This window comes from Protopterus annectens, chromosome 7.part0, assembly GCF_019279795.1.
Source record: "Protopterus annectens isolate FY-2018-M chromosome 7.part0, PAN1.0, whole genome shotgun sequence".
Lineage (NCBI taxonomy): Eukaryota > Metazoa > Chordata > Ceratodontiformes > Protopteridae > Protopterus > Protopterus annectens.
Genome location: NC_056739.1, coordinates 593,664,778 through 593,678,043, shown reverse-complemented (window position 1 = coordinate 593,678,043; position 13,266 = coordinate 593,664,778). Strand labels below are relative to the sequence as shown.

Below are 13,266 nucleotides of genomic sequence, written 5' to 3'. Positions count from 1 at the left end.
GGTTAAGGCAATGTCTCCCAGACACTTTCAGACATCACAAACTACTAAGATTTCAAACTGGAATTTAACAGAATCTAACAAATCAATATAACTGCAAATGCAATAATACAAGTCATACCATTTAACCATCAAACCCATCTCCTAAATAAGACTACCTCCCATCCAGTCCACGTATACTCAACTTTCACAACTAAACCTCACTGGAACATGCCTTTTGTAAACATGAATACAATTTTCCTCTTTCACTGTTGTTGCTTATATGTGCAATCATCCAGTAAATACATACTTATTTTGTCTTTTCCCCTTCACACTGCTCAGCGTCACAATGGCATGTTATTCTAAGATTTTCCTAAGACCATACTGTTGTCTTACTTTTGAATATCTTTCATTTCCTCCTTCTTCATTACCATATAACAAGGATGTTGCTAATAAAGGGCCCTTGTATTCCACTTTACTTACCTGAAGAAACAAGTAGTCTCTGAATAGGAAACTTCAGTGGAATACCAATAAACTTTACTTCTTCCCAGAAATGTTTATGACACCCAAATAGAATTCCATTTTTTTCCATAAGCAAGAAGCTTTATGGCAGCAAATTTATTTTTGAGTAGAGTCCCTTAGGAATATGAACTCTTCCCTAAAAGGTTGGCGGATCGTTTTTCATTTTCAGTCATCCTTCATTCCCAAGTTACAACAGAGTATAATGCTCTCTAATATTCAAGATGGAGGCATTACACTGAGCCTTCCTAAACCTGCAATGGTGTAAAAGATGTGGTTTTGAAGGGTGACAAGTAGATTAGTAATGCTGTGAGCTAAGGTATTAATGTCAGGAGAAAAATAAGCCAAGAATCCATACAGGAAGACTAGGGTAAATCAAAACTCCAGAATACTGTGTTGAAGTTTAGCCCTAAAAGTAGTAAGGCTAAGATGGGACTGGAGTTTCACGAGGGAAATAGTAATGTAGATAGGCAAGCAGTCAGTAGTGGATTAGAATGAGTGCAAAAGACATTTTGCAGATCAGTTAAGAAACATTCAATTGGCGAGTGATTGCTAGAGATTTGGTTGAGCCTGGGTAGCTTCATTTATCATTTCTAGAAATCTTAAACAAGCAACATCTAATGTTTCAATACTGCTGAGATCCACATGATTTAAGAAGTCCCAAGTGATGAGAATGATGGCTTCTGTCACAGATTTAAAATAAGGTAGATTAGATTACAGACGGTTTTACCTGTGGCTGGAGGAAGGAGATACATTATAGTGACTCTAATGTTGGCCAAAACAAAGTCAGCAGTTAATCATACAAGGCTCTGATCACATTTGAGTAAGCAGCTTAATTTTATGATCAGATTTAAAAGCATCCCACCTCTATTTATCCACGTCTGGAGTTTGATTAATGCTGACAGTCTGAGAAGAAGTGCCCCATGTGAGGAGGGTTGTCCTTCACCAGATTAATTTATGACCAAAGATATCAGCAAGTGTATATCCAACCAGAAACTGAGAACACAGTCAGTAATATTTGCGCTGAAGTTTGTAATTTACACATCTTTAGTAGCCCTTGTGGTTCCAGAAATATGACCATTTGTTTGAAAATGTTACGACACAGTTTGATTCCATCAAAAAACTTAGATTATGCCCATTGGACGTCACAATGCAAAGTTCTAGAGTTTCATTTGAGGAAATGTGTTAAAGCAGCATGCTTTAGATACATTTAAAGTAATTTTACAAATCAGACAATAGACAAACAGCATTATACTAATGGGTGACTTTCGGCTTTTCCCGGTTAGGGGCCGCCACAGCAAATCACCAGTTTGCTATTAACTGGCAGTGGAGTTTTACAACGTTGAGTTGCCAGCCTGGCGCCCAACCTTCAGAGAAGCCACACACACTCACGCACCTACCTGCATGTCTTTAATGTTTGATCGACCACAGGGAGGACATGCAAAAGAACTCCAGCAGAGAATCGAACCAAAGAACCTCTTGCTGTGAGATGACAACACTAACGCTGCACCACTGCAGATGTCACACAGCATTATAGCAATACTATTGTGAAATTATCCAGCATCATAAGAGCAGAAATGGTTAACTGAATTTGGTGATACAAATAGTACTTATGAAAGAACAATATAGAAGAAAAGTTAAGTGAATGCTGGAATGGAGCAAGCATCAGTTCAGTACACATCAGATAAATGGCTACAGATAATTTAACAGAAAACACAACTAAGATGACAGCATGAGAAATAGCCACAAGCAAACAGATGAGAAAGACCATCACTGGCTCGGCTATTGGAGGTAAACAAATGCATGGCACTGGAGAAAGGGGGCAGGGGATAGGGCAGAAGATAAATTTAAACATAAAGTTGGTGTAAGAGGAAATAAAGGTCAATAAATATACATTTGGGGGAAGAAATAAGGCTGAAGTAAACCACAGAGGTTATACTGTGGACTTCTGATTACAAACTAAACACTGTAAACAGATGAAAAATATACCCAGAATACATGAAAGTAATATTAAAAGCAAGATCTGATTCAGTAAGTAAGAAAACGTATGCCAAAAGTACTGAGGACTTTCTGAAGTCTACTGACAAATAAGAGATAATGTAATGAAAAAAGGTTAGTCTTGAACACTTAAAACTGCAATAGGGTGCCAAAGTGACACTGCCTAACTCAAATGACACACTATTTGTAAAGTAAGATGATAATGCAAGCTCAAACTGCACATTGCATCCAAGAAAAGTATTTCTGAACAAAGAATTAATTTTGTGTTCCTCTTTTGCATGCTAGAACGTTTACCCTAATGATATACTTACTAAGATCTAGATTACAAGAGAACAGAAAAAAAAAGTATTTTTTTTTTTTTTTTTTTTTTTTTTTTTTTTTATTTGACATTTGTTTACCGGGAAGGTCTGACTGGACATTAGTCCATTTTCAGGGGAGGCCCAGGGAGAAAGCTCCACATTACAAACAAAAGAACATTAACATAACATTTTACACAATTATAGATTAGTGCAATAACATGACAGTGCACAACTATAGCAATTATATACAGCAAATGTACAACACAGCCTATCACATGAAAAACTGAGACAAGTTAATTCAATCAGCAAGTGTTGTTATCTAGGGGAAAGCTTACTTACATAACATGATATTGAGGAAGTGTCAATAAAAAGTTAAACAGTGATCACTAAATAATTAAGAAAGAGTGATGTGATAAATGACAGGATACTGAAGAAGCAAGATTGGGAGTACTTGATAAGGATGTGCATAAAACAGAAAAAGATAGAGAGTAAAACGAAGAGTGATGATAGTGAAAGAGTAAAAGGGATAATAATGTAGGACTAGACAAGAGCAGGTGGTGGAGTTGTAAAAAGGTTACGTTTGTGACTGTGTTAGTAGGAAGTGAAGAAAAGAGAGGAGAAAATGTGAAGGGTAAAATCATCCAGGATTAGCACAAGAGCAAAGCCATGAGTTGTTTGAATTTAAAGATGTTAGTAGTATTTATGATTTCCAGAGGTATAGTGTTCTGTATCTTAGCAATGTGATTAGAGTAGAGTGAGTCATCAAAGCTGTTGTTTGATTTTGTAACATTTAGTACAAATTTGCTAGAAGATCTTACATTTTTAATAATGATCTGTGGTTGTGGTAGTTGGAGAGATGGACATTTGTCAGGTTGGCATGACATGGATGGGCAGCAGATTGTTGGGTGAAGTTTAAGAGATTTGGCAGCTCAAGCCAGTTCAGTTGATGAAGAGCACTACAGTAGTGAGATCTAAATGGCGAGTTAGTTGCAAATCTAGCAATTTTGTTACAGCAAGATTCAAACTTGGCTAAGTCTGTTTTCTTTAGGTTAGTAAAGATAGGTGAAGCATACAGAAGAGTAGATAGTAAGTGGGTTCTGGCTATAAATAGCCTGGTAGAGTCTGTGAGGTAAAGCTTGACTGTGTATAAGGAACCTAGTTTGATATGTGTTTTTTTTTTTATTACTGCTGCTAGGTGTTTATCGAATTTTAAGCCTGTGTCTATAGTTACCCCAATCAGTTTTGTGCGAGTGACAGGTTCAATTATGATGTTGTTAGAAGAGGATATAAGAAAAGAAGTTTGTTCTGAGATCAAGGTTTCTATGGAAGTGAAGGACTTCTGAGTTACCTCTTGGAGTAGTGAGAGGGAAGGTGCACAGCAGAGTAGAGTCATCTACATAATGGATAATAGTGGCAGACTGGGTAGCTTTATGTAGATTGTTGGTAAAGACTGAAGAGGAGAGGGCCTAGGATTGATCCTTGTGGCACTCCAACTGAGATGGATAGTAGAGAGATCAGAGTGCCATTTAACAGCCTGTTGTCATTGAGTTAAGTAACTTTGAAACCATGTGAGAGCAGGTTGGCTGAGGTTTAGTAAGGAGAGTTCATGAAGGAGCATTTGATGAGACACTGTGTCGAAAGCTTTGGACATATCAATAAAGATGGAAGCAACAGGTTGATTATTATCCTTAAGCTGGTTGACTGTGTGTGTGAAGCTTAATAGGGCAGCTGTGGTACTATGTCCAGGTCGAAATCCATGTTGGGTGCTGGAAAGTAGATTGTTGGAAAGGAGATGATTTACGAGTTGGAGGTGTACACATTTTTCCAGTGTTTTAGACAAAGGAGGTAGAATTGCTATTGGTCCATAGTTGGAAAGGTCTTCTGATAAACCTTCTTTGTGAACTGTAATAATGTAGGATATTTTCCAGAGTTTGGGCACATAATATTCTGTGATGGAATGGTTGATTGAGCTACAGATGGGAAATGCAATGGCATCAGCCGCTAGTTTTAGAACTTTGGTGGGCAGTTTATCTGCAGCAATGTGGGATAGTGGGTCTAAGTTTAGAGAGAGTTCTTTTAATGATACGGGTTTGGACAAGTTTGAGAGAGAGATGTGGTGGTTTCAGTGAGGTCTGTTGTTAGGGGTGGTGTGGGATTAATATTTGTTTTGGTTAGTGAGTGAATGGAGTTGATGAAATGAGTGATAAACTGCATTGCTATATTAACTGTGGACTCAGAGGTATTGGGAGTAGGAGTGGAGGAAAGTCCAGGTTGTAATAGTTGCTATATAGTGGCCCAGAATTTGTGTGGGTTACTATGGTGTTTTTGTTGTAGGTTAGTGTAGTACTGATTTGTGTTGCATTTAATAATTTTTTTCTCTGTTTCTTAGTAGTCTATAGTGATCAAGTGTGGATTGTTTTTTATTGGTTTGGTAGCGGGTCCGTGCTTTGTCTCTGTCTTTGAGCAATTGTTTTGTGTCATTTGTTAACCAAGGTGCATAGTTATATTTCACTCTAACAGTTCTAGGTGGAGCAAGGTTGTTAAGTATGCTTAGGAACATATTGTTAAAATATTCTACTGCACTGTCTAACTGTAGAAATTTTAGTGGGGTCCAGTTGCACTGTTTGAGTATGGAATTTTTTTTTGTTATAAATGTGTTTATATAAATTTTTGAGGCTGTGCACATTGTCTGATTAAGTAGGTGAGTAGATGGTCACTGAGGGTATCAGGGAGGCAGCCAGACTGCTGGGACAGTGTGGGCTGATTAGAGTCCAGTCAAGTATGGATTGTCTATTAGTAGACTTGTCTATTCTGGTAGGGGTTTGGATTATTTGGGAGAAGCCATAAAGGCTGATGAAGTTTGAGGGGTTGTTGTTAGTACAGGTGAGAATGTTGAGGTCGCCCACCATTATGGTTCCCTGACTAGAGGTAGATGATATACTATAAAGAAATTCAACTATGTGAATGTTGTTGTCTGGTGGGATGTAGATAACTATGGTGGTTATATTTTTTGGGGGGTTAAGTTTAAGTCGGGTTGACAGTATCTCAGCATCGACACTGGTTTGATCATTAATATCTAGTCATTCAAGCTTGAGAGTATTTTTATACAGTATGACACTACCTTCTCCTCTTTTCTGTGTTCTATCCTGTCTATGGATATTATAGCCGGGGGTTAAGATTTCATTGTCAGTTAAGTGAGGTTTTCACCAGGTTTCTGTTAGGACTACAATCTCTGGTGAATAGAGAGAGAGGGTGGTGTGAAATTCACTCAGTTTGTTCATTAGGCTCCTGATACTTACGTTTAAAAGTAGGAGATCAGAAGTTTTGTGGGGAAGGTTGTTTGGGAATGGAGGGACTATGATGGATGGTTGGTGAGATGGCTGATGGTTGAGTGTTGGTTGTGTTTGTTGACTGGAGTGTATTGGTCCAGGACTGGGGTGAATGTCACCACCATCAGAATACTCACGTAGCTGACAACCTTATGTGCTACCAACGCATTACCTGTGTAACTGCACAATATTGCAATTTTTTTGCTACATTTTTCTTTCAGCGTTACAATTTATACATGGAATTTAATTTGCAAACTACCAGAATTTGCAATATGTCAGCCACCTCATCAATGACTACTACGAATCTTTTCTATTGAGGGACTCAAATTCCTTGTCATGGCATTTTGCATTCTACCCTATAGTATTCAAGGAACAAAGACCCTAGAAATACACACACCAAGTTGAAAGAACTGCTTTATTGGGAAATAAACACAAGATGGAGTTGATGAACATGCACAGATGAAAGTGCCTCATTTCAAACATTACTTTAGCGCTCCCCTAGTAAATACCAGATATTTCCCCCTTGTAGCCACAACTTTTTGTATCACTTCAATGTACTTTTACTGCAAGTGCTAATTGTTTTTTTTTTTAAAAGAGCATGTTATTTCAGACATTTTGTTCTGCTTTAATAAAAAGGTGCTTCATTTCCTTCTTGATCTGTTTGACTGGCTTAGTAACATGTCCTTGAATGATCTTGCTCCCAGTGAGACCGAATACTCCTCAAGCACTCATTGTGTCATTCATCCTTATAAGCTGAAAGATGTCAGATAACATCCAACCGGTCTAGTCCTCTAAACATTTCTTTATGCTGTTACACACTAATGAATCACTTTAAGCTGTGCTTTCCTTAAATATCTGCAGAAAGCAAACAGCCCCAAAATGTGAGTATCATCTGTATATGTTAAAGGCAAACTGCTGTCACAATAAAGACCTCTTCCTTTGTTCTGTATTGTTCATCCTTTGGCACAATAAAGACCTATTCCTTTGTTCTGTATTGTTCATCCTTTGGCTTGAAAGAAGGCTCAGGTTGAGCAAACAACTTCTTCAACTTTATCATGGGTACAGGCATAAACTTCCATTACCTCTTCAGTGTGAGAACATTTCTTCATGGAAATTTCACAAATACTTGGTTCACCTGTCTCCTCAGTGTTTACAATGCCAATCTGACTGATCCTGGGCAACTTTAACATCAGGGTAGGCAAGTGGTCTGTTCCCCTTGCAAAACAGTTCCTCTGTATTTTAAAAGGATAGGGGTTTGATCCGATCACTAATTTTCTGTCCTACCCATCAGCACAAACATTCCCTTACAGTTTTTCAGTGAATGCCACACTTGGTCAAACTCCTGCCTATTAATTCATTATCAAAAAGTCCTAGCAGCTTCAGGACAGTAGTGCCCTTCATTCAGGTGGGCTTGCTGAGGCTTATAATAAGACTAACAACTTCTCTGGATTACTTAACCCTCAGTCATACACACCATCTCTATTTTGTGGCTCATAACCCATAGAATTACCTTTAAACTCTATTAACCTTGGAACTCTAGAAGAAGCTTACATCACCAATCACACTACTATGGTCTAATGAGCACTATTCAGTTTATGAGGTGGAAATCTCCAAGAAGAAAACGCTACATTTATCCTGGGTGACCTCCACAGCAACAACTCTTTTCCCACTTCATGGTAATAGGAAGACTGTACTACATGGCCTGTCCTGTTGTCCAGAAAGCTTTGTCAGTTGAAGTATTACAAACCAGCTACTCAGTTTTTCAGCAAAACTTGTCTCAATTAGATAAGTGCACCTATGGGGCAGAAGATGATTTTGCAGTGTGTGTGCTGCCCTGCAGCTGTAGGAAGTTTATTATTCCCAATTATTTAAATGTTGTTTCTCTTGTTTCCAGTATGCAATTACCTACCTGCGGACTGTATCTCTACTCCACCAGACTGCTGAGATCCTGCATGGAGGTGGCAGGTCTAACAGTTTACTAAATCATCTTGTACTCACTTAGGGTTGGAGGTATTGCCATCTATTTTAAAATGAGGTAGTGGTAAGTCCCATCCTTAAAAACACATATTTAGACTTTGACTAGCTTGCTTTGTTCTCATTAGGGGATGAGGTATCTACAGCCGCTTTAAAAAAAGGCACTGATTACTCCCATTCTCATAAAGGTGGGTTTAGACTCTGATGATCAGGAAAATTATGACATATCTCAAAACGCTTAATTTCTTTGTAAACTTTTATAAGACGGTATAGGTGCAACTAGATTATCTCAACAGTATCAGTGATCCATTCCACTCTGGTGTCTGGTCCAGACATCATACTGAAACAGCTCGTAGTCTATAATATCTTAAAGGCAAGGTTCTCTCAGCTCTATTGTAAGTGCCTGATATGGATGACCATGTGATCCTTTTGGACAGAATCCAGTATTACAACTGGATATTAAAGGAGTAGTCATAGCTTGGTCTGCCTCTTACCTCTCTGAACAAATCCAGAGATTAGCTTGTGGGGTTAACGTCTCTTCTTCTTACTCTCATCTCTTGTGTTTCTCCGGGTCCAGTTTTTCTTTACCAGATTTGCACAACTAGGTTTACTCTAAAACCCTTTCCAGCAGAGGCCCAGGAAGAAAAGTTCAAACATATTACAAACATTTTTAAACAAACATTCAGTAACTGTATAAACAGACATTAAATAATAAACATTAATAAATTACATATACGTTTACTAACTAGATTGCATTCATATGAAATTAAGACAACTCTTACAGTATAAATGATACTTTTGCATTTTAAAGACTGAATATTGAACATTTGAAGAGGTGTATTAGTGGGTTTGTCATACAGAAAACAGAGTTTGTGATTAATACTTAGAAATTCAAAGAAATGGAAGAGAAGGAAGGAACTTGGTAGTGCAGAAAATATTAATATTGCAGTTAAGATGTGGGATATTAAACAGGATCAGAGAATTACATATGGCTATCATACTGTTTATAACAGAATTATAGAGTTGGAGTGATGAGCAGGGTCACAAAACTATGTATAAAACTCGGAGATGCTAGTAAAACTATTTAGGGATAGGCAAAGACTGGTTATAAGACATGGGATTCATGGTTTGACGAAATAAAAAGCTGAAATTTACAGTGGCATTTATCCCAAAAATATAAAAGGAGCAGATCCACTGGCTTCACAGGCAAAGTTTTAGTTGTATTTTAAATGAGTTTAAATTCTGAACGGATTTCAGTGGTAGTGAGATATAGTTCCATAAATTTAGCTACACTATTTGAATATGGAAAGTAACCTACAGTACTACACGACTTGGCTATACTGATTAGTGATTTTTCTCTAGAGCATAACATTCTGTTGGGGGAAAGTGCTGTATTAAGTTGTTAAGGGCTGGGCAATTTTCTGGCTTATAGAGAAGTCTACATATTGTAGGTAGCGTAGAAAAAAAACTGTGATATGGTAGTTCTAATCAGAAATGAGTTCTAATATTACATTTTACTGTCAGTTTGGCTACTTAAAGACTGTAAATCTTAAGTGATCATAAACTGTCTAGGCATACTTGCCAAGTAGATGCTCCTTTTCAGAGACATTAACAGGGGATAGAAATTTACAATACAATTATTATGCTAACAATACAGAGCTTTGCCTCTCCTTCCCAACTCTACATTTCCTATAAACATGCTAGCAAAATACATGGAATGCATCCATGACTGATTATTAATAATCAGCTGGAACTCACTTTTAAGGCGAATACCAAGGTTAGTCATACCATGTTTTGTGATTCTTTTGCTCTAGTGTTGTCCTTCAATATCGTCTACAGTAGTGTCAGAATATCACTTCTGTGAAAGTATGAAGTTTGTGTTATTTTTATGATAGACATACAAGGATCAGATTTCAAATTGTCAAATCTTGCTGCTTACATCTTAGGAACATCACCCCACATGCAGATCTTCCTATGCTAGGGCATGCCATGTTTTCCAGCCATATGGACTGCTGTAAGGCCCTGTACAAGATTACCATGCTTAGGAAGCCACCATGATATTATTCTGGTTCTGCACAAAATCCTTACTTTACAATATAATTGGAACCAAGTTCTTTATGATGGTTTATTTAATTCTGTACATCTTGTGTCCCTACTGCCTTCAAAAGCAGCTAACATGATAATGTCTGCCCCATCTCCTATCTTTAACAGTGTTTTTGGAATTTATCAAAAAGGCAGCAAGAGAGTCAGTCCCCTGTACTATGAGGTCTCTTACTCATTTATTTTAGCTGGTTAAGGATATGTAATCTTTGTCAAAAAAACTCATGATAGTATTCAGTTTTAGCCTGTATTATTATTACTGTGGTGTTCTATGTCATTTTAAAGTTCTGTATTTTATGCAAACTATATTAGTTATAAGTACACAAGTACTTTATCAAATATTAAGTATTCCCTGACTAAGCAATATAGTCTCTAATAATATAGTCAGTCTCTTGCTGTACTACAGCAATGCATAGATGTAAGCATCACTTAAGATTTACAGTTTAAGTCTGCCGCTTCCCCAAACTTGGACACCTGCACATCAAATCAACAGTACTAGTTTTTAGTGTCTCCACCCTAAATGCACAACTCAAAAACTTTTAAACAGCAAAGTATGAATAATGATGTCAAGGCTACTGTCCTTCAAAATCTGAAGTGATCATCATTGGCAGTTTCATCCATAACAAAAAGGTAGATGACAAATCCTACAAGACCAAACAGATAAGTTTCATGGGTCTCATTCTCAAGATGTTTGGGTGGCTCAGTGGTGCAGATATTAATGTTGTTGCCTCACAGCAAGGGGTTCTCTGGTTTGATTCTCAGCTGGGGTGCCTTCTGTGTGGAGTTTGTCCTCCCTGCGTTTGCGTGAGTTTCCTCCGGGTACTCTGGCTTCATCCCACATTCCAAAGACATGCATCTGGAGTTTCTACCTAGGCCACCTCAAAAAATTGGCTGTGTCCTAGTCGGACATCCCCACATAAAATAACAATGTTACACAAATCACCATTTTACTTTGTCTTCTGACAATGCTTATACTTAAAACATCCACACTTAAGCATTGTTTCCATCTGTTAAATGGACAGATATGCTGGCCAGAAATATTCTTCTTAAAGCACAAGAAAACAAGTATACCATAATATAATCAACAAAAAAAAATAACCATAACAAAAGAAAAAGTGCAAATGATTGCCATTTAGATATTAGTCAAAGACTCCAAATGGTCTCATAACAATTGCAAGGAACAGGCCATCCAACATCTAAATCAGAGTACTGGCCAAAGCGATACCAGAATGATTATACAGCAGTCAAACAGGTTCCTTACCCTACCCCCACCCCACCCAATCCCACTGTTGGTTTTAATTAACTCTGTCAACCTCCTCTTACAACAGCACTGCATATCAGACTCAGAAACATTTAATTTTCATGTCAAATCTGCCACAGAATTAAATGATGAATGCAACCCAAGTAAAACAATGAAAGCAAAATAGCAGCAACTTAAACAGGGAAGGGGATTAGAGACCAAGTCAACATGAATTGAAGAGTGCAAGTTTCTCTGATACCGCTCTTTGATATACATGCCTGTTCATTTGTATGTTGTTTGATTTATTTCATAACTTTAACAAATTAAAAAAAAATAAGTAACAGTACTTGCCCAGGACAATACAGCACAAAATTTCAACCTGTTATCTCATAATCTGAGACACAGCAAAAATAATCAGAGAAAAAATGACACTTTTTTTAAATATTGAGATCGTTCACTTAGAAACATGATAAAATAAAATTATTATTAGCACAATCACCTGTTTTCTAAAAAAAAAATAAAACATATGTAACTATAATGCCTAATCTTTAATGTGCTTTACTGTTTACTGCCTATAATCCTCACAATTGTACTGCCCCCCCCAAAAAAAAAAATTTTTTTCACTTTATGAAAAACAATCTGTACTTTTGAAGAAAATCAAGGCCAATGTAGAGGTATACTTATGCTACTGTACTTCAGATTTTCATTCACTGTACAGTCTCACTGCAACTATTAACAGTGTTTACTTTTAATTACTTAACAGCTTCACACTGACATTTATTTTCAACCAAGATTAACTACCATACGGCCCAACCCCTAAACCGTGAGAAGTCTCCCTTTTGCCCTGAGAAATACCACACAATTTGGTGGTAGCATTGTTTAACCCTTTTCAGAATCCGTATCAACACAAGAAGTTATTGTATTTATTTTAAGACGTGTCCCTACTTGATGGACAACATCGTCACCTGTAAAACTTGAGAAACATATTTACTCATTGTACAAGTCGTGAACTCGGTATAAACATTAGTGACATACTTTTTCAGTCTTAAACACCACTTTGATCAGAACCCCCTTTTGACTTTAAACCCCACTTCATGTTCAGAGAAACTATTTTCTATTAACTCCGCCCTCCAGCTCGATTGGCAGAAAGAACATTACAAAACCCTGCGATTTATGATACGGAGTGTCAATCAATCCACATTTCTGTTAGTCAGGTACAAGACACACCTCACCACGTCTAAGAAATACCCCCTATTTGCTTTCAGTCCCAATGCCTACCTGAAAGGGGTTGATATCCACAGGCGCCGCAAAGGGATTAGGGTCATAACCTGACATGATGGCAAGTCTCCTGGCAGTGGCGAGCAAAACAAATACACAAAACCTTAAACTGGGTAAGACTTCACGAAGTACCAGTCTTTCAGCTGACAAGCTTCCTGGTTACGACGCAGCCAACGTACGCAGGTGCATTAAGTCACGTGGTAAACAAGTATTTTGCGACGCAAAATAGGCGGTGTGGACGTGGGTGTATGTATAAGCATAGCATAGAGTTAGCTACATATAGTTATACATGTCTGTATGAGTTTATGTAGCTAGGTCTATGCTATTCTTATAGTATTTCGTTTGTTTGATATTTTACCAGTGATTTATTGAAAGATTAAGTTGTAGCTGAGGGGTATAGTATGTTGATTGAGAGCGATTTCATGGCTAATAGTGGGGATCGTAAGAATTGTAAAATGAGGAACACCACCTTTCATAATGTGGAATAAATGGGCAGAATGTGGAACGCATACTAATAGCTTACTAGCAATCTTATCTAGAAAGCTCATAGGAT

The 13,266-nt window shown here is 37.5% G+C and overlaps 1 protein-coding gene across 1 annotated transcript in view; it reads right to left on the bottom strand.

Annotated features, from left to right (window-relative positions):
* The window catches only part of SCAMP2 (secretory carrier membrane protein 2), a 1,193,990-nt gene extending 1,181,092 nt beyond the window's left edge, over nt 1–12,898 (bottom strand). The window contains exon 1 of the mRNA XM_044077186.1: nt 12,714–12,898. Coding sequence (XP_043933121.1) covers nt 12,714–12,770 — 57 coding nt within the window. The 5' untranslated portion in view covers nt 12,771–12,898. The remainder of the gene's footprint in view (nt 1–12,713) is intronic.
* Nucleotides 12,899–13,266: the final 368 nt, after the last annotated feature.